Source organism: Gracilinanus agilis, chromosome 2 (genome assembly GCF_016433145.1).
Source record: "Gracilinanus agilis isolate LMUSP501 chromosome 2, AgileGrace, whole genome shotgun sequence".
Lineage (NCBI taxonomy): Eukaryota > Metazoa > Chordata > Mammalia > Didelphimorphia > Didelphidae > Gracilinanus > Gracilinanus agilis.
The window spans coordinates 287,331,086-287,353,364 of record NC_058131.1 but is presented as its reverse complement, the minus strand read 5'-3'; the positions used below and the strand labels follow the sequence as shown (position 1 = coordinate 287,353,364).

The 22,279-nt window shown below is 42.9% G+C and overlaps 1 protein-coding gene across 1 annotated transcript in view; it reads right to left on the bottom strand.

Annotated features, from left to right (window-relative positions):
* Window positions 1-6,602: 6,602 nt before the first annotated feature.
* COL27A1 (collagen type XXVII alpha 1 chain) overlaps window positions 6,603-22,279 on the bottom strand; it is a 268,921-nt gene continuing 253,244 nt past the window's right edge. The window contains exons 49-53 of the mRNA XM_044659702.1: window positions 22,105-22,200; window positions 14,640-14,808; window positions 13,517-13,626; window positions 9,780-9,998; window positions 6,603-8,987 (exon numbers count right to left, since the gene is read on the bottom strand). Coding sequence (XP_044515637.1) covers window positions 8,841-8,987; window positions 9,780-9,998; window positions 13,517-13,626; window positions 14,640-14,808; window positions 22,105-22,200 — 741 coding nt within the window. The 3' untranslated portion in view covers window positions 6,603-8,840. The remainder of the gene's footprint in view (window positions 8,988-9,779; window positions 9,999-13,516; window positions 13,627-14,639; window positions 14,809-22,104; window positions 22,201-22,279) is intronic.

The following is a 22,279-nucleotide window of genomic DNA, read 5'->3' as shown; positions in this document are numbered from 1 at the left end:
GGTGTACAGACTTGGTCCTCTTTGAGTTCCTATGCAGGCCATGGTTAAACACTTCCTATTATAAGTAGTCTCTCTCTCTCTCTCTCTCTCTCTCTCTCTCTCTCTCTCTCTCTCTCTCTCTCTCTCCTCTTGATCTGGGTTAGAGAGATGATTTACTGTGACTTTTTCTCATATTTTCTGATCAGATTTGGGACCAAGGCATTTTCTAGATCCATATGGAGGAGGTGTGGGTTAGAGCTTGGTTGTAATCTACCATCTTGGCTCTACTTTAAATGACTTGTCTATTTGAATCTTCCCTTATTTATCTTAGAAATAAGACTTCTATGAGAGAAACCTGATGTAAAGATTTTTTCTCCAGCTAACTGTTTCCTTTCTAATCATAGTTGTGTTTGATTTATTTGTGTAAAACACTTTAAAATTTTACATACTACTATCAGTCTTCTCTTCTGAGATCTTCTATCTCTTGCTTGGTCATAAACTCTTCCCCAGATTATAAATCTGAAAGGTAATCTCTCCCTTCCTCTACTTTATGATGGATCTCTTTATATCTAAGTCATGTATTATTTGAGACTTATCTTGGTATTGTTATAAGGAAATAAGGAAATGAGCAGGAGCAGGATCTGCTGGAAGGGCAGAGAAGCAGGAAGATTCCAGAATTCTAGGGAAGTGACAGCGTGAGCTTTTCTTCTGGGAGCAGTTGAAATCTGGAGAGATTAAGAGAGTATCTAAACTCCTTGGATGAACCGTGTGTGTTTGACCATTTCTCCCTTTTTTGTGGCTGTCCTTCTGATACAACTGTGATCCTGTGTATGTATTTGGTTGCTTCTAATTGACAGATTTTCCTACAGAGCTGCTAGAGACATCTAAAGCCATCTGACAGTGAGATCCTTTCCCTTTGAGCACTTGTTCCTGTTTACTCTTGTCATAATTAGATTAAGTCTACACTGCCCATCTTTAGATTTAATCACCAAAGGTGAGAACACCTCTAATTCGGGGAGGTCCATAACCCACATGTGCTAGAGTGAGGGACGAATTAGAATCAACTGACCCGCCCACTAGGTGGTCTATGAGAATTGTCTATTGTGGTTGGACATGCAAATTAGGATGGAGGAACAGGAAGTGATGCATAAGTGACCCCTTTAAAAGGAGAAGGTCCTCAGTCAGCTGAGGTCTTCAGTGGAAGACAGCATCTGGTGAGGACCTCTTCTGGTTCATGGAGGAGTGTTGGAATGTTGAGACTCTGGTGGGACATCTGACTGCTTCCCTTTGAATTGTCACGTGGGTAAGTTAGGCTGACTCTCTCTCTTCTCTTGGCGTTTCTGGAGGCTCTACCCTCAGGGAGGCCTCTCTTGCCTCTCTAATTGTAAAAGGCCTTGTGGCTAGAAGCCTTGTTTAATTAACCTCTGCGCCCCTCTGCTGGGCCTCTAAATTCTTACCTGGTCCTGGCCTCTGGTTCGGGCCAGAGTTTCTCTCTCTCAATTTCCCTACTTTCAACCCTTCCTAATTGTAAATAAACTTCCATGAAAGTCAATTTTGACTTGAGATTATTCTTATTAATAGTTCAATCCTCTGGCAACCATCTTTAATGTATTGAACCCATAAAACCCCTTTTTCACCCTTACACTCTCCAACCTTTCCAAACTCTATTCACCATCTAAGGGGAGGAAATTTGGTTAGTGAGGTGTATGTAATGTAGTAACTAGGACTTTTAGGTAGAGAGGTTATTGATAGAGCAGATAACAACTTTAAGAAGATAACAACTGGATTCGGTGGGAAGTTTATTTATAGTCTTTAGGTAGATCATCCCAATTCCCTCCCCTTATTTCCCTTCCCTTCAATATACACTGTTTAATATCATTTAGATATCCTGTTACATTTATCCTGTTGGCCTTCCCAAACACTGAGATACTTCTGATTTCTGGTCCTAACAATCATTCCTTGACTATCTGAAATCCCCTATACCACCAAGTATCTTTTAGATACATATTTCAGTATGTGATGTGAACTTCTGTTCTAAGCCTAATTTCTGTTAGACTGCTGTCCAGTCTTAGCTCAAGTTCTTGACTTGGGTCTGAGCAACACAACTGTTGTGGCTCTGCCCCTTTGGAGTTCCAGTAGACTTTTTTTTTTAAACCCATACCTTCTTAGAATCAATACTAAGTATCCAACAGCTTGTCAAATAGCATCCTTATCCCAGTAGCTGGGTCCTTGCATTTATCATACACTGGGCTACACAGATCCATTTGCTTCTGTTTGCTGTAGACCTAATCTGAACCACTGATTGATCTCTTTTATTTTTTTGGATAGTATCAAATTGTTTTGTTGATTACTGCTTTGTAGTTTAATTTGATCCTTCTAGGTGCCCTTCCTGCTCATTTTCTTTTCATTATTTCCTTGGAGGTTCTTGACCTTTTGTTCATCCAGATGAATTTCATGATTATTTTTCTCTCCTTCTATAAAGTAAATCTGTGGTGGTTTGCCTGATGAGTACTGAATAAGCACTAATTTAGTAGTATTGAAGTGAACATCTTTTTAAAAACAAAAGAAAAGGAGTGAAAGGTTTTTCTCTCTCCAACTCCTCCCTCACTTCCATAGATGGACATTTCCCTTGAGTAAAATTAATTTTAATATTGTATCATTTGATTTTTAATATTCACCTCTAACATTGCTTTCCCCCCCCCCCCCCCCACTAAGCTCAAAAGAACTTTCCCTGCTAGTCCCAGAAATGTCCTTGCATTTCTGCCCTAAAGCATCTTCTAAATTGGGATGAGCCCAGCCCAAACTAAGAATCTGAGTTTTGTCTTTTCTGTAGACAAAACTGATCTGAATCAAATACTTCCCTGGGTGGTGGACTTGTGTCCTTGCTCCCCCTCCCCATTGAAATGCAGGGCCTCCTGGCTTTTGGAGGTGAAGCCACTAGAACTAACTGGATCTTTGAGCCTAGATCACCAAGGGCTACCAAGCCTGGCTCCCTATTTGAAGCTTTCTCCTTCCCCTAAAGCAGTGATGGATAATCTTTTGAGCTTGGTGTGTCAAAATTCACCAAAAAATCAAGCATAACTCAGGTCATGTGTCACTTTGAGATAAAAAACCATAATTTTGTGATATTTATAGTTTAAATAACAAAAATGTATAATTGTAATATATAACTGTATTTAATAAACCAAAAACTAATTATTTAACTTACCTGCTTAATGACAGTTGTTTTGGCCTACACACCTCCGGCAGTGTCTACACCAATGATTCCCAAAGTGGGTGCCACCGCCCCCTGGTGGGTGCTGCAGCAATCCAGGGAAGTGGTGATGGCCACAGGTGCATTTGGGGGCCGTGAATAACCATAAGAGGGTGGTGATAGCATGTGACAGGGAGCGCTAGGTAATATTTTTTTCTGGAAAGGGGGCGGTAGGCCAAAAAAGTTTGGGAACCACTGGTCTACACTATACTACAGCAAATGTTTCATCCTCTGCACACAGCCCCATACTTCTCTGCCGCGTGACTTTGAAAACGGCTATGCATGTCAGTGTTGACACACATGTCATAGGTTTGCCATCAGGGCCCTAGAAGCATTCTGGGAAGGGCCACCTCCTCATCAGTGTCCACCAATTAAAACTGCCCTTTGATGTTGGGGAAGGACTGAATAATGAGCTATCAGAGGAACCACAGCTATTTTTAAAAAGGACCCTGCAAATTTTGTCTGATTACTTCTAGAACCATAAACCAGTTGCTATAGATTATTATGTTATTAACTATTTTATTATTAATAATCATTTAGCTAATAATTATTAATGATTAATTAGTAATTCATATGTTATTAATCCATCTATCTAATAAATTGATTTTTAATCTCTCAGAATTTTTGCTCATCACAACCTGGCGTCTGCCTCTGGGGTGTTTTTCATGATATTTTTACTCATTCATTTTTTTTCCTGACTCCATTTCTCTTTATAGGAAATTATGATTGAACAGGAAAGCTGAGTCTGCAGATTTAGACCTTGTTGGGGTCCCAAAGAAGGGGCTAAGGGAAGATGTAGCTAACCGCAGTTCACACGATATTGAAGGCAGGAGAGAGGTTCCAGTCTGGCCAGTGGTTGGGGAATTTCTTTTCCAACTAGTAGGCCTGAGTGATTATAATTTTACTAATAGCAAGCATTAATAATCAATTTTTTGGTAAACTCTTTCAACTAACAAAGGAAAGAATGCCCATGGATCTGGGCCCTGGGCTCCCTGGGGATTAATCTTGTTTGGGAGTTGGTTGTTTTGGCAGTGAGGACGGGAGCCTGAGGCTAAACCCTCCTCTCCTTTGATGTGAGAGACTAGGGAGGATTAAAGCTGGAGGAGGACAGTAGCCAAAGGGAAAATTCTATCTACAGCCAAGCCCCAGGGGATGCAGAGGGAGGAAGGCTTGGAGGGTCCAGAGGATTACCTAGTCTTTGGGGAAGGGGGATTGGGGAACAAGTAATACCCTGCCTCCCCTGCCTTCCACAGTGCCTCATGCTGATTAGAGTTGTAAGATGGAGCTAGGGCCAGCATTTTCAGATCTGTTTTAGCGGCATGGAAGCAGAGGGCCACTAAGGAGGCATGTAATGAGCTCCAAAAGGAGCCAGAATCAGAACTCTGGTCTTCGGACTCCTTCTCCACTCTAAGTCCAGAAGGATCCTCCTCTCCTTTCTGTGATATCTTTGGTTTCATTCCCTAATGGCCCTGTTCCTCCTCTTCTGCCCTGGGGACAGCAATCTTAACCAAGAATAAAAGAAGTAAAGGAAAAAACGAATCAACCTGTCAGCCTGGATTTATGGTTGCCGCCAGGCCCCCATCTCCACAAAGCACAAAGAGTTCCTTTCTCTTTCATTGGCAGGCACCAATGCAGGGTTGCTTGGGGAAAATTGTGCAAACCCCTATAAATGTCTTAGGTGTGTTCAGTCATTTAAAGTCACGTTTGACTCCGTATGACCCCAGTTGGGGTTTTCTTGGCAAAGATACTAGCCTAGAGTAGTTTGCCATTTCCTTCTCCAGCTATTTTACAGATGAGGAAACTGAGGCAAACAGGGATCAAAGTGACTTGTCCACGGTCACACAGATAGTGTCTGAGGCTGGATATGAACTCAGGAAAATGAATCTCCCTGACTCTAAGCCCAGTACGCTATCCATTCTCTTACTCAGCTGCCAAAATATTAGGTACGATCTTTCTAGTTACTGGATGCTTCCAAAGAAGATTTTTATTTCAGCCCTTCAAATATCTCAAAGATAAAAACTATTCCTGAAGTTCAACCTAATTCCTGCTCCTGAACTGTGTTTCAGTCAATCCATGTGGTTTCAGTCTTGGTGTTTTTTGTCTTCCTCCTCATCCTTGTACTTTCCTTTCATGAAAACAAGGCAAAGCACAGCAGAGAGGGAACAAAGGAAGGCAGAGAGCCCTGCCTGACCTTGGAATCTGACAAGGTGCTAATCTTAGCTCTGCCACCATTTGTGTAACTTTGAGTAAACCCGTCCCTGGTTTGCCCCCTGAGCCTTGGTTTCCTCATCCGTGAAATGGGATATACTTCTACCTGTATCACCTCGGGTCCAGAGTTCACATAAACAGTGTTTTGGAGGGAGTAAGGAGGAACAAGGGAGAAAGGAGGGAGGAGAGGACCTTCATCTATTATGTCATTAATGTAGGGAACTCTGAGTGAGATTGTCTTTTCCAGTGCAGATCATAAATATTGTCTTAAGAGTTTCCTGGGAGGCACTTTGAAGTTAGGTGACTTGCCCAGGGTCGCATAGCAGATAAGTGTCAGAGACAGGAGGAGGACCTGGGTCTTTCACATTAAAAGATGGCTTTCTAGCCACTCTCCCCTGATGATTCCTATTATTGTGAGTATTCCCAGGCCCAAATACCAGCTCAGGGGAACTGAGGCAGTGTAGGTAGCAAAGTAATCAAAGTGGCTGCAGTGTGTAAAGTCCCTCCCTCTTTTCCCTGGGTCCTTATCTATCTTAGGGTCCTGACCCCTTTTATGGTGTTGCAATAGCCTTAACTCTTACCAACAGAAGTTGCACTAAAAGATGGAGTTTTTTCCACAAACTGTGTAATGCTGCATTTGTGTGCCTCTGATAGCCACGAGACAGCCTGGAGTCACCTGAAAAATCTGTTTCTTTATCCCAAAGGATAAAAACCCATCTCTGACCAGCCTGTGTCTGCCTGTACATATTCTGGGCAATTGCTTTTTGTTGATCCTTATATTATCCTTATAATAAAAAGCTGATTTTCCTCCAGATTTGGTGATTAGCTATGACCCTACAGCAGTCCTCCCCAAGCTTCCATATGCAAAAGGGAGTTTATGATGGTTGGAGTCATCTTAGAAGCGTGCAAGGAAAATATATACGCCAAAGGAGAATGTATCTGTGGGAAGAGGAGTAGGCTTCTTCATGTTTGGGCAGTTCTCCCTAAAGAGAACAGATGCTCGATAGGGGCAAGAACTTCTCGTTTTTGCCATCAGATCTCCAGCTTGGCACAAGGCCTGCCCCCCACCTCACACCTTGTGCTTAATATACAATTTCTAGACAAACGAAAGAGCCCAGATGAAGAAGCAGGCCAACCACAGCCATGCAGTTTCATTGCCTCAGCTTTAAATATTTATTGAAAGTCCAGGAGGGAGAAAACAAAATAGGGTCTTAACACAAAAACATCTGGAAAGTAACAGACTGGAAAAATGGACAAGACCCAGAAGGACAGACAGAAGACGGTGAACAGGACGAGAAGAGGGGATCCAGAGGGTTGAGGAGGAGCCAGCCCCGGGTTACTTGGCTACAGTAACTGATGAAATGCACCTGCTTCAGGAAAGGTGTGGCTGGTGATTTGGGGGGTGGGGAAGGGGAAGGTGGGGTGCTGAGGTGTACAGGGAGGGTTTGGGCCAGGCAAAGGGTTCTGGGAGGGGACAGAGGAAAAGGAGCAAAAGGTAGGGCAGGGTGAGGTATTAAAAAATCAGATTTAAACCCCAAAGAGAGACAATGCCCTCTCCCAAAGAATATACACAAATAAAGACTTTCACATATAATCTTCCTTTTCTACAAAAGAATCCCATATTCAAAATAACTTTGAGACACAAAAATGCCAACCACCCAAGCAGTGAAGCTTTTTCCAATATAGTACAGCTTGGCTTACAATAATAATATTACCCTTATAGAGATTTCCATGTGTTATTGTAATTATCTCTTTTTGTTCATTCCAAATTTACACATAGAGACTAGCGACGGAAGATTTCTACAAAACTTAACAATTAAAAAAAAAAACAAAAACACGACGACACAATAAAACACACGCAACTCTTGAAAGGACAAAACTCCCAGAGAGATGTTGGACTGCTGGGGTTCGAAAGTGTGGGTGCCGTGGGCAGGTGGAGGGAGGCACCCTGGGAGTAGTCTGTCAGGCGGTACAGAAAGACAGCCTTTAAGATTTAGACTCAGTCTCCGAAGCCCAGTCCCTAACCGGCAGGGCTTTTGCCAACATCTGTTCAGTGTCCAGGGGCAGAGCTGGACTGAGCAGGCACCTCCTACCCCTCCAACAGGAGATGGTTCGAATCTGAGCTCCCTTCCAGCCCCTGATGGTCAACAACCGAGGTCCCTCCCTCAGTCCCTTCCATCCCTGCCACCCCAAGAGGAGAGCTTGTCCCTTAGAATACTTCCATGAACTTAAGTTAAAAGGTAGATCTCTACTTCTGGTAGGGTTTTTTTTGTTTTTGTTTGTTTTTGTTTTTTTTGGATTGTTTTTAACTTTTTTTTTGTTTTTGGCTTCTTTTCTTTTGCAGACTAGCTGAAGGAAAGGGGAGAGAATCATTCCCTGACCTCTGTCATTTTATTTGGGGAGAGAAGCAGATGTGGGAGCTTTCCACATTGGCCGATTTCTTCAGAGTCTGCTGCCAAAGGAATAGCACCTTCAGAACCTTAAATAGGATGTGTCTTAGTTTTCCTTTTAAAAAGAATCACATACAATACAACATGATTTTTGAGCACCAGCGAGTTCACAGTGGGAGGTAGCAAACGTGTTCACCCTGGCCCCTAAGATCTTTCCACTTGATCATTGGCAGTGCCCTTCCTTTCCTTCCCTACCCTCCACGCCTTTCCCTTTTGCTCTCATTCTTCCCCCACTCCCCTTTCCCATTGTGGGACATTAGGTGGCCACCCTGGGGGAAGGAGCAGTAATTTCCTATTTTCTTCTTTTAAATAAAAATATATATATTTATACTTTTTTTTTCTCCTGTTTCACCCATCTTTTCTAATATTGCACATCAAAAGCTTCCTGGCAGGTAGTAAAGGGAAAGCTTGCCCAACCCTAACCCTTCTCAAAAGCTACTGGAGGGCCTGAATTATTCAGTTCCTCTCTCCCTGCCTGGCAGAGAACTGGGGAGGAAGGGTCTGGGAGACAAGGAGACTCAGTAACAGAGACTTGGGGGAATGTGGGTTGGGTTGTGGCTGCCATCACTTTTGGATGGTTCTTTGGTTGCTGGATGGAGATGGGATGGCTTGGGGCGGGCCTCACACCTTCATCCTCATAGCTACTGGCTAGGGCTGATCCCAGGACAGCCTGTCCCAGGGCCGTCCCTTCCCCTGATGCCCCACACATGCCTCCACCCTGCAGGTGACAAGCACGGCCTGTCCTGGGTCCATGGGCCTTCCCCAGGGGTGGAGTGTGTGTCAGTGGGCACTGGGCCCACGCTGGAGACGGGGAGGGTGTGGGCACCTCCTCCTCCTCCTCCTTCCCCTGGCCCGGCTGCCTCTGTAGAAGAGGGACGGACACTTCCTCCTCCCCATGTCTCGGGTCCGCAGAGGCCTGGAGTGACATGGAGCGGCATGGAGGTCATCGTTCAGAGGAAACACGCAGGTCCAACTTCCAGGCGGTACTGCTTCCCAGGGGTAGCTGGGGGGAGGTTGTAGACACTGACTATGGGCAACTGACTGGGATCCTGCGTCCGGAAGGTGAACAGCGTCTGGTGCCAGCGGCCATCCTGAACCTGAGGACCAGCAAGAAGAGGAGGGCCGGTTAGGTTTGGGGCAGGACTTGTGACTTTTGAATCAACTGCCCTTGACTGCCTTCCACTGACCCCCCCACCCAGAGCTCTCAGGGGCCCCCTGGAATTCTGAGCTGTGGCTTGACCCCCTCTCTTGCAACTGGAATTCCACTCTGCCATTTCAACGTCACAGACTCCAAAGGTGACAGTAACCTGTATTCTCTTCCACATTTGTACCGATAGGTCTAGAGGGAAGCAAGAAGGCTTGGGGCAGGGAAGAGCAAAGAGGTCCAGAGCAGGGGCCACAAAAGAGAGGGAAATGCAGACGCCTTCCCTCAGCTTTGCAAATAAAAGTCCAGGACGGCTGGAGCCCCAGGATTTTCCAGCAGCCCAACCCTTCCCTTAGGAGAGGGTGGCCCGATGGTGGATAACATGAATGGAGTCTGTCCTTTTCCCATTCTCTCCTGAATGGAAGGTTGCCTTTCCTAGAATGTGTATACAAGACTTTTAGGCAGCTGGGTGGAACAGTGGATAGTGTCAGGCCTGAAGTCAAGAAGACTTATCTTCTTGAGTTCAAATCTTGCCCAAGATACTTAATAGCTGTGTGACCCGGGGGGAAATCATTTAACCTTATTTTCCTCATCTTCTCTTGTGTAAAAATGAGCTGGAGAAGGAAATGGCAAAACGCTCCAGTATCTTCTTTACCAAGAAAACCTCAGACGGGGCCATGAGAGTTGGGCACTATTGAAACAAAGGAGCGACAATACACAAGGCTGGCGGGGGCCAGTCCCTTACCTTGCAATCATCTGAGGACACCTCTGGCTCAAACTGGCCCCCCGCTTCAAAGATTTGCCCGTTCCAGGCTCGGAAGCGCACAGCTTGTTTGGGGGACACCTGGCCTGTCCCCTCCTGCCATACGGACATGTTGAGGCAGTGGATAGTGATGTGCTGGATCACCTCAGAGCTCAGCAGGTGAAGGAAATTCATCTGGACCCGTCCGATGGCGAATTCTACCTGGAAGGGAGCAGGAGGACAACAGGGCCAGGACAGTAATGAGCACTGGGTGTGAAGGAGGGATGGTGGACATTCATCTTGCTTTCCAATATGCCATGCTGTCCCCCAACTGAAAAAACATTTATTATGTGTCCTGGATGGCCCCAATGTGCACTCATTTCTTTCTTTTTTTTTTAAACCCTTACCGTCTGCTTAGAATCATGTAAAAATTAAAATTAATATACAGTAACTTCAAATATTAGGTTTTTATAAGATTTATTAATAACAATTAGTAATATTTTAATTAATAATAAGATTTATTAATAATCACTAGATGTAAAGGAATAATAAGATAACAAAATAAAATAAAAACATGTGCCCAAGATAATCTAATTGTTCAAAAAGTCCTACGTTCACAAGGGCTCTCACAGGAAGAGAAGAGGCCTAAACACCCAGCTCCCCACAATTTATTCCCTGTCTACGTCAGCATGAAATGACAGGCAGTCAGTGAGCTCCTGGGTAATGTAGTTCAAAGATACAAGATTTCCAATTACACAATTAACATTATGTATTGGTTCCAAGGCAGAAGTGTAGTAAGGGGTAGGCAATGAGGGGTTAAGTGACTTGCCCAGGGTCACATAGCTAGGAAGTGTCTGAGGCCAGATTTGAACCCAGGACCTCCCTTTTCTAGGTCTGGCTCTCCATCCACTGAGCCACCCAGCTGCAACCCCCACTCATTTCTTAAGTAGGACCTTGGTGGTCAAATGACCTCCCACACCATTCCAGGGAAAGCGGAAGACCAAAAACTCAAGGGCACAGAGTTTAAAGCTCAGGGTTCACACTTGTTTCCTGTATGACTTTGGGGTCAATCACTTAGGCTTCACAGAACTCAGATTTTTCTAGTCAGTAAAGTGAGATAATAATTGACTATTTTGTTAGAAAGATGACAACAAAGCTCTCTGTTATTGCCCCCAAGATGTGGGGAATGGGGAGAGAACTCTGATCTGGGAATACAAAGACTTGGCTTCTAGGCTCCATTCTGATGCCAGCTCATTGGGTAACCCTGAGCAAATGAGTGAACCCTGAGTTTCTTCACCTGTAAAATGAGGGAAGGACTAGTGATCTCTAAGGTCTAGGGAACCTCCGTTTCACTCCATTAGTCTTTTGCTCCTTAGGGCACCTCATAGTAATCTGATCCAAGTAGGGGTCCCTGCTAATGGCTCATTTACAAACTCTATTTTCTTTTTTTTGCATCCTCCCCAGAAAAGGACTTACACCTCTCCCTGATTCTGATAAGGGCATAGCTACATAGCATATCTGCTTGCCCTTCCTACCCCTGAATCCCTCCTTTCTCTCTGCAGAGAGATGCCAGTGCAGGGAACACAAGGCTTTCTATGAAAAACTCTATGAATTCTCACCTAAAACTGCACATGCCACCTGACTCACTAAGGGAGTTGTGGGGACTTGGAACATCAGAGGAACATCTGGCCCAGGACAATGAATGGTAAGGGGCTTTGCCCAATGGCATTGGAGATTTGGTAAGTGCAAATCACGCTGGGAGCCCTGGAGAGGGAGTTATCAGCAAAACAAAAGAGAACTATGATTTGGAATGAATTATTTCCCTCACCCCCACAACAACTTAATAATAATAATAATGATAATAATAATAATAATAGCATTTATATAGGACTTTAAGGCTTGAAAAGGTTTTTTCATGTTTTCTTCTTGGATCATCACAACACTGTGAGGTAGGTGCTATACTTATCCCATTTTACAGATGAGGAAACTGAGGTTGAAAGAGGTACAGGAGGCCTAAGGTAACATACAGCTAGATAAGTTCCTGAGGCAGTATTCAAACTCTGGTCTTCCTGGCTATAAGTTAAACATTTTATCCATAATACCACCTAGTGGCCTTCAAGAATAGTGACGGATTCAGGAATGGTACTAGCCGGTCCTGAATAGACAAGCTCTTTCAACACCAGGAGGGTGTTAAATCTGAATGGGAATAGCCCTGCAAGGAGAGAAGCAAGGAAGGAGTGCCTAGAGCCCCAGAGGCACAGAATTTTCAGTATATCCAAGGATAGATGGCAGCTTGGAAATATATTTGTAGCCTAGAGTCCTAAAGAGCTGCCTGGTGTACAGAGATTAGGGGGCTTGCACCCCCACCCCCACCCCTACCCAATCACACAGGCAATATGTTTCTGAGGCAGGATTCAAACCTAGGTCTTCCTGACTCTAAGGCTGCTCCTCTATTCATTATGCTATGGCAGCTTTGAGAATTAAATAAAGTCAAGGCCAATAATACTGCCCAACCACCAAAAAAAAATTATATGCATCTCCTCTCTAAGACCCCAGACCAATGAATAGAGCCAGTTTCTATCTCAATCCCTTCAGTGATGAGACTGTAGGGATGGTCTATTTTGTGGGAAAGATGGACCTAAAGGGTGGAAATCGGCCATTAACAAGGACCCCTATTAGGGTGGGGGCTGGGGTTACTATGAGGTGCCCCGGGGAGCAGAAAGTGGGGTGTAAGTGGGGTAGGTTTCAGAGGCCAGAGTTGGGATGACTCTCGTTCTAGGTGTTAATGGGGAGAAAGCCAGCCTGCCTAGTTGCTGGTGGTTGTAGTCATTGTGATCCCTCACCCTTTGGGGCTGGAGGTATGGAAGGACCATGCCCAGGCTTGGTTATCCTTGTAAGTCTCCCAAAAAAAGAACTTTCTCTAATTTCTAACATCTTTCTGCAGGGAACTCAAAGAATTTGAGAGCTACGGATCTACGCCCTGAAAGGCCTACTCTGAGGTCGGAAGGTCTGAGGTCTGGGACTCAAAGGGGATTTTCCCTGAGGACTTTTCTCTTTCCCTAGATAGAAGTACCATCTTCTCATAGTGTGTCCTTTGTCTTGGGGAGAAAAGAGGAGGCCACTAAAGGCCAGGAGGACAAATGAATTGCTCAATTCCCGATAATCAGTTATTAATGAAGATAAGGCTAGAATGACTCATGGGCACAGTATGGTGAACAGTAAACTGGATTTGGAGTCAGAAGGCTCCAAGTTCAAATCTCAGCTCTGCAACTTACTCCCTGTGTGATCTTAGACAAGTTACTTTATCTCTCTTGGCCTAGTTTCCTTCTCTGAAAAATAAGGGGGCTAGACTAGGTGCCCACTCTGGACTCTTTTAATTCTAAACTCTGGTCCTATGACTCCTGAATTCTAGGCTTCTAGAATACCAAGATGATTCACTACCATACAGAGGCAGGGAAGAAGGCTACAAGAAGAGAGCTAATTCCAGTGGCTAGGTTCTTTGGGTTAGGGTATCTTTTTTTTTTTTTTTAATCCTTACCCTCTGTCTTAGAATAAATACTTTGTATTGGTTCCAAGGCAGAAGATCTATGAGGGCTAGGCAATCGGGTTAAGTGACATGCCCAGGATCGTATAGCTAGAAAGTGTCTGAGGCCAGATTTGAACCCAGGACCTCCCAACTCTTGGGTCAGACTATCTTGAGGAGGGGAAAGAGAATATCATCACCTCCACTCTGTTCATACCTTTGAAGCAGTGATAGGCCTGAGACATGTCTGTCCACCTTTGGTAAAATTACAGGTGACTTCGATGGTGTCGGAAGAACAGCCAAGGTTTGGGTCGATCCAGTAGGTACCTATGGGATGTGATGGCACCAGGGGTAAGAGTAGGGAAAAGTAAAATAAAGGGTTCAAAGGGGCTTTGGGAGCCTCAGCTTCTAAGTGCCTCCCTTCCCTTATTCAAAGGAAGGAAAGCTCCTAGATTGGTGTTCCTGGTATATGGGGAGAAGGGAAGAAACTTCAAATGTCTGGGCTAAGTCAAAGAATGGGGTCAGCTGTTGCCAGAAGCATAAGGTTATCACTCTGTTCCTTTTAGAAACATCAGTAGGTCCAGTCTCTTTACCCTCCGCAAATGACGAAAATAGATCTTAAGCAGAGAGTGGCTTCGATCTCCCAGAAGTCAGATGAAGGCACAGTAGTTGAGTGGGGGATATCAAAGCATGCGTTTCCACTGTGAGATAATCTGGGGGTCCTTGATCCAAGCTTGGGATAAAAGGTCAGAGTGGAATAAACTTGAGGGAGGCAATGGTGCCTCTAGACACCAACTGTCAAGTGTATGGGAGAAGAGAAGAGAAAAGAGAGAAGGGGAAAGATAAGGAGAAGGAGAAAAGGAGAGGAAGAGGATAAAAGCAAGGAGGAAAAGAGGGAATAAGGGAAGGAGAGAGATAAGGAGAGTAGGGGAAGGAGGTCAAAGGAAGGGGAAGAAAAGCAGAGAAAAGGTTAAGAGAAGTAAGAAAGGGAGAAAAGCAAGGATTGGAGAGAGAGAAACATGGAAAGGCAGAGGGAGGGAGGGAGAGAGGGAGAGAAAGGGAAGGAGGGTTTAGACAGAGGCAGAGAGAGAGAGAGACAAAGGGAGAGAAAGGAAAGGACAGAGGAGGGCGGGAGAGAGAGGGAAGGGAAAAAAAGAACAAGGAAAAGCCAGGGAGAGATATTCACAAGTCACTAGACTTTTCCCCCAAGTCTAGGTTTATGGGGTCCTCTGCAGCAGCAGGCCCTTCAGTAGGACTCCCTGATGATCCCACTGGTGAGAGAACTGGGGATGCAAAACAAAGGCTGCATATTGTACACATATCTCTGCCCCCTTCCTTACCATCTGTCATCTTCTGCTCACAGTTCATTAGGTCCCGACAGATACGGGCTGGGGTCTCCTTGGTTCCTAGAGGCTTCTTGATGCTCTGGATGAGGCTGCTGAGGTAGTGTAAGGTCTTAAAGATCTCCCCACCCTGGTCCATTACCAGAAGGTCTGAATGGGAATAGCCCTGCAGGGGAGAGAAGCAAGAAAAGGATGAGTCCCAGAGACACAGAATTTTAGGAATCCTGAAGTGTGCATGGCAGCTTGGTAATACATTTGTGATCTGGAGTTCAAAAGAGCTGCCCAAAGAACAGAGAAATTAGGGGGTTTCCTTCTGTCACACAGAAAGTATGTTTTGGAGGCAGGACTTGAACCCAGATTTTCCCAACTTCAAGGTTGTTCCTCTATTTATTATGCTATGCCAGCTTTGAGAATTAAATCAACTCACTGCCAATAACAACAATAAAATTATGTAGACTTCCTACCCAAGACTCCAAACCAGCATGCTTCTATTTGAATTCCTTCAGCAACAAGGAATGCCAGTGGTTCCAGAGGTAATTCATTCCATTGTTGGACAGTCTGAATGGTGAGGGAATTCTTCTTTGTGTTAAACTGAAGCCTGCCTTTCTATAACCTCCATCCAGATGCCCACGTTTCTAGCTCTGCCCTCTGAGGCCAAGCATTACGCTCTTCCATAGGAGAGCCCTTCAAATATCTGAAAGCAGAGATTATACTTCCCCTGAAGACTTTTCTCCTTCAGGTTAAACATTCCCAGCTCATTCTAATGCCCTTTCTAAGTCACGGGTGCCCGTGCCCTCCCCATGTTGGAAATACCATAGCTTGTCAGCACATCCCTTCTAAGATGCAGTGTCCAGAAGTCCACCTCCTGGGGCAATGATAATAATGGAACAATGTCAACAAATGACCGGGAGAAAAACTTATTTTGTTCCTATTTTCTGCACCAAGAATAATCTTTGAAACTAGAAAAGAAACAATGAGTACAGTCAATACAGAGTTGAAACCCAAGTGAAGAGATGGTAACAGAGCACCCGCCTTCCCTAGAGGAGCTCACATCACCAAGCCCAGATTAATTACATCCCAAGATACTGAAAGAACCGGGAAATGTGATTATTGAGCTGTTGTTAGTGATCTCTGAAAAACCTATAGAAGAGGGGGTGCTTTATAGAGCTAGACAAAATAATAACAAAATTCATTTGGAGCAACAAAAGGTCTAGAAACTCAAGGGAAATAATGAAAGGAAGTAAATAATGAAGAGGGAACAGCAGTATCAGACTTCAACTTATCCTATAAAATCATAATCATCAAAACTATTTGGTCCTGGTTAAAAAAAAAATAGAAAAGCAATTGAGCAGCACAGACTAGAAAGGAGGAATTCAGAAACAAGTGAGCTCAATAACCTAGTGTTCAATAAACCCAAGTACGTATATTACTTAGTGAAGAACTATTTGACAAGAACTGTGAGGAAAACTGGAAAGCAGAAATTAGGTTTCATCCAACGTCTTACATCATATTCCATAATAAAATCAAAATTGATACATGACCTGAATATGAAAGGTCATAGCATAAAAAATATATATATTAGTAGAGAATTGGTCCAGATGGGGCTAGAGGGAGAATTCTTTATCACAGGGGACAGAGACAATCATAGAAGAGACAGCCAATAGTTTGATTGTATGAAATGGAAAAGCTTTTGCACAAACTAAATCAATGCCGCTAGGATGAGAAGGAAAGCTCTCAATTTGGAAACAAATCTTTGTATCAAGTTTTTCTGGAAAAGCTCCAATATCCAAGATATATTAGGAATTAACAAACATAAATTAGATCAAAAGCCATTTCTCATAAGACAAATGATCAAAAGATACAAAAGTCTTTGGCAATACTTGCTCTGCCCAAGCCATGGGCCCCAGGGGTTTGACTTGGTTGTGTGACATGAACGATTTAAAGTATGGAAGTTTCAGCAGCTAAAACTAAAGTTAGTCTTTCACACTGGAACAGCTATATCTCCCTCAAAATATTGATTTATACAGACTGTCCCAAAAGCCTTAAAACTGCACCAAGAGCAATATTTTGAAGAAGATATACTTCTTTAGATGTGATAGCCTTATTGTAAAGACAAACAACTTTGAAAGACTGAAGAACTTTGGTCAATACTATAAACAACCATGATTTCAGAGAATCAATTACAAAAGCCTGACAGAGAAATGATGGACTCAAGATGCAGAAAGAGATAAGACATTTTCTGGAAATGGTCAATACAGAAATTAGTTTTGCTTGACTGCATATTTGTTATAAAAGTTTTGTTTCTGTTTTTCCAACAGGGATCAGGGGAAAGATGTAGGAGAGAAAATAAATTTTTGTTCATTGAGAGAAATTTAATTTAAAAAATTAGAGTTGACAGACTACTCATTCTCATGCAGGCTATTGTTATAGAATTGGGTACATTTCCCTGGTTAAGAATATGGAGAGTCCCATCCATCAATGGATAATTTGCTAAAGTGTTTTTTCTTATATCCTTGATGAATGTCTATATGTAATAAAAGGTACTTGGAGTATAGGAAATCAACAGTTCTTAAAAACAAGATTGCCAACTACTTATAACCACATGAAAGACTGTTCCAAATCACTAATAAAAAGGGAAATAAAAATCAAAATAGCTATGAAGTTTTACCTCATACCCAGAAAACTGACAAAGATGACAAGAAAGGCTGGTACACCAATACACTGTTGGTGGAGCTGAGAATTTGTGAATTGGTCCAACTATTCTAGCAAGCAATTTAGAATCACACTTTAAGGGGGAAGTGGGGTAGCTCAGTGGATTGAGTCAGGCCTAGAGACGGAAGGTCCTAGGATTAAATCTGGCCTCAGACACTTTCTAGCAGTGTGACTCTGAACAAGTCACTTAACCCCTCCATTGCCTAGCCCTTAGTGCTCTTCTGCCTTAGAACCAATAAACAGTGTTGATTCTAATATGGAAGGTAAAGTTTTTTTAAAAAAAATTACACTTAAAAAAAAGAGGGATGAATACATTCATTCACACTCATTGGTCCAGGATCCTTTTGGTAGTTATATACCCCAAAGAAGTCAAAGAAAAAAAAATAAAGGTTCTAGATTCTACAAACTCTTCATAGCAATACTTTGTAGCAATAAGGGAATATAGTGGTACATGAATTCATTGGATCATTACTGTGTCATAAAAAACGACTAAATGAAGAATTCTAAGAATCATGGGAAGACTTTTATGAATTAATGCTTAGTGAAATAAGCAGAAGCAGGAAAACGGTAACACACAGTGACCATAACAATATAAATAATAATAATAACAACAACAACAAAATGAAACTGAAAGCTATTTAACCCTGAGGAAGAGTTGAGAAAATGCTCCTCTCTTCCTTCTGTGTAATAGGAGGGAACTACTGGTATGGAATATCCACATTTGTCGTCAGACATGGTGGATGTGCTGGTTGGTTTTGCAATGCTACTTTTTTTTTCTTTTTTAATTCTTTATTGCAGAGGAAGGCTTGGGGAAGGGGGCAATAAAGTGTTCAAACCACAAGCTAGTGAGATTGACTGATGCCTCGCAAAATTTAAGAACACATCATTATAGGAATCACTTAGGATTTTAAAAGGGAAGAGTTAATCATACAGAATCAACCTAGTTAAAACGAACACAGGCCAAGACAGGCTAACTAATCTCATTTCCTTTTTTCCTAGGGTTACTTTAGACAGGTAATTCAAGAAAATGTCACATAGATATCCCTGGATTTTAACAAAGCATTTGACAAAGTCCCTTTTGATATTCTTGTAAACTGGGTGAAACTATGTGGGCTAAATGATAGTACATTTAGGTAGATTTGGAACGGACTGAAAGGCAAGATCCCAGGAGCTGGTGGATTGATGTTAATCAGAAAGGATGTTGCTAGTGGAGTGTCCCAGAAATCTGCCTTTGATAATGGACTATTTAACATTTTGATCAATGACTTGGATGACAGCATAAATGGAATTATCCTTATCAAATCTTCAGATGACTCAAAGCTGGAAGGAACAGCTAACATGTTGGCTGACGTTCAGGATCCTTCAAAATCTCAAAAGGCTTGAATGGTTGGATTTAATAAGATGAAATTTAATATGGATAAATGTAAAGTCCTACTTGGACAAAAAAAATAAAATAAAATTAGTTGCACCAGTACAGGATTGGAGAATTATAGTGAGGCACCAGTTCACTTGAAAAAGATCTGGGAGTTTCAATGGCCTACAGGCACTATAGGAGTTAATAGTGACAAGAATGAGTGGCAACTGGGTGGCTCAGTGGATTGAGAGCCAGGCCTAGAGATCAAAGGTCTTGGGTTCAAATCTGACCTCAGACACTTCTTAGTTGTGTGACCCTGGGCAAGTCACATTGCCTAGCCCTTATTGCTCTTCTGCTTTAGAACCAATATACAGTCTTGATTCCAAGACGGGAGGTAAGGGTTTAAAAAAAATAGTGGCAAGAATGTTCAAATACTTCATTGGGTTTATAATCTCTTTAATGTACTTCCTCAATGATACAGATCACATTCTATCTACCTCCTCTCACCTTCTGTTCTTTTTTGAGTCATTCTTGCCCATGTTCTCCCAGATACTATTTACAAAGGAGAACTCCAATGAATCAGGGGTCTTATTCTTGAAAATATTCCACAGATACTGGTGCAATTCGGGGTCTTTGTTCTCCCTTTTCCTTGCAATGGGAGCTGTCCCACCTCCTTTTCTGCTCAGACCTTTCTTAGATGGTATGCCCTTGACCTTTTCTCACACAGTTTATCACCAATAATATGTCACAGGCAATTTATGTGCCCAGTCCACGTGGTCACTGCCCTATTGCCCCATGGTTTGTGAGCAGCGGTGTGGCGAAAGAAGCCCAGGGAGTTACTGATGGAGTCAATGTCCAACGAGGGAAGCGATCGTCTTCTTCCGTGCTTAGGCTACCTGTGGAATACAGGGTTTGAATCCGGGTGCCGCATTTTAAGAGTCATGCTGACAAACTGGAGATAATCCAGAGCATGGTGCAAGGGCTGGAGTTTATACCGTAAAAGAATCAAGCGAGACAACTGAGAATGTTTAGCTGGGAGAAGAGATGACTTAAAGGGGACCAGATCGCTGCCTTCAAATGTCTGAAAGTAGGTCATACAACAGAGGGCTTAGACTTACCCATTTGGCCCCAGAAAACCAAACTACAAGGAGTGACTAGGTGTTGTCAAATGCAAGATTTCAGCTCCCTGCGAGGGAAAACTTTCTAATGATTAGAGCCATCTGTGAATAAAATGCCCCCAGAAAGTAGTAAGCTCCTCGTCACCGGAAGTCTCCAAGAAGATGTTGCAGGAAGGATTCCTATTTTGGGGTTTGGGGGTGCATTAGATGAGGTCCAGAAGGCAGCTAGGGCACAAAGTGCATAGAGTGCTGGACCCGGAGTCAGGAAGAGCTGTGTTCTACTGTGGCCTCAGACACTAGCTGTGTGACCCTGGGCAAGTCTCTTAACTTCAGTTTTCCTTAATTCACTGGAGAAGGAAATGGCAAACCACTCTAGCATCTTTGCCAAGAAAACTCCACGGACGTAGGCCCCCAGGGCTCATGAAGAATCAGGTCCCATGAACAGCAGGCTTTCTTTATACCTAGTTCTAACTGACTAAAGCCGCAAATTAAGAAATGTTCCTTCTAACAAAGGCAGAACACTTTGAGGGCAGCTGGGTGGTGCAGTGGATGGAGTAAGGAAGACTGATTACAAATGGGATCTCAGACACTTATTAGCTGTGTGACTCAGGGAAAGTCACTTAGCCTCAGTCTGAACTCAATTTTCTCAACTGCGAAATGGGGATAATAATAGCACTTAGCTCCTAAGGTTGTTGTGAGGATCAAATGGGAAAATTTGTAAAAAAGTGTTAAAAAAAAAAGTTCTTGGCATACAGTAGGCACTTAATAGATGCTGGTTTCCTTCCTTCTAAAGTGGGCCAAATCCTTCATAAGCAAAAATCATTATACTGTTTTCTGATGCTAAAACATTTTAAACTTTTTAAAGGGCTTTCAAATCCATTATCTCATTTGAACTTTAAAAATCTTATGAGGTAAATAGGGCAGGAGAGGCTAATATCCCCATTATACAGATAAAGTAATAATCTCAGGGAAGTGCTTTGCCTGAATTTAGTCAAATCAGGTTCTTAAAAACTGTCTATACTCTAAACTATCATTCTATTGCAATATTAATAATATGGAAATAGGTTTTGAACAATGATACATGTATAACCCAGTGGAATTGCTCATTGGCTACGGGAGGGGGGAGAGAGGAAGGGAGGGAAAGAACATGAATCATGTAACTATGGAAAAATATTCTAAATCAATCTAATTAATTAATTAATTTTAAAAAACTGTCTATAGCACCAAGCCTGGAGTTGAGAAGGTTCTGGGTTCAAATCTGACCTCAGACAGTTCCAAATGTATGACCCTGGGCAAGTCATTTAACCCCCCATTGCCTAGCCCTTACTGCTCTTCTGCCTTGGAACTGATACTTAGTACTGCTTCTAAGACAGAAGGTAAGAGTTTAGAAAAAAACTGGTCCCAGACACTTCCTAGCTGTGTGACCCTGGGCAAGTCACTTAACCCCCATTGCCTAGCCCTTACCGTTCTTCTACCTTGGAACCAATATGCAGTATTGATTATAAGATGGAAGGTAAGAGTTTAAAAAATTTTTTTTAATGCAATGTATATTTAATGACTGATTTTCATTTCCCCCCAAATTGTTGCAAATAAAAATCTTTTGATATATAATTTTGTATTTAATATTTTAGAGCAAAAATATCCATAGTATGTCTTAGTTACTTCGAAGAGAATACGAGGATTTCATGGAACACAGTTTGGAAAACAGTGATGTAATCTTTTGAAAGAGAGGGAAAATGAGGCCCCAAGGGGAAAAATAATTTGCCTAAGGTCACATAGTGATGAAGTGACAGATAGAGAACTAAAACCCAAGTCTCCTAACTTCCAAGATTTTCCAGTGGATAGAGTACCAGGCCTGGAGTTAGAAAGACTCATCTTGATTAGTTCAAATCTGGCCTCAGACACTTACTAGATGTATGACCCTGAGCAAGTCATTTAACTTTGTTGGCCTCAGTTTCTTCATTTGTCAAATGAGCTGGAGAAGGAAATGGCAAACCACTCAGGTATTTTTTACAACAAAACCCCAAATCGGGTCACGAAGAGTTGGACACGACTGAAAACAACTGAACAAACAACACTGTTTCACTTTCTCTCCCTAGTATGCTCACCAAAACCTACAGAGGGAAGCAGGGTTACTTCTCTTGGAGATGGGATGGTTGAAGAGTCCTAAGGCAGAAGGGACCAACGCCCCAAGAAGCCCCTAAGTTTTGGAATGCATGTATGAAGAACAGGCAGCTACAAGGGGTTGTGTACCCAGCGTGACCTATGCCAACACTACCTCTGTCCTAAGTGCACTGCTGGAGTCCATCCATGTCTGAAAAGCTGCGCCAAGGTCATCTTGCTGCTGTGGAAAAGGGAGAGATGCACTCAGTTCCTAGGTTTATCTGAACCATATTGACAAGGCTTTCCTTGCTATCTCTTTTCTTTCCTTTTCTTTTCTTTCCTTTTCTTTT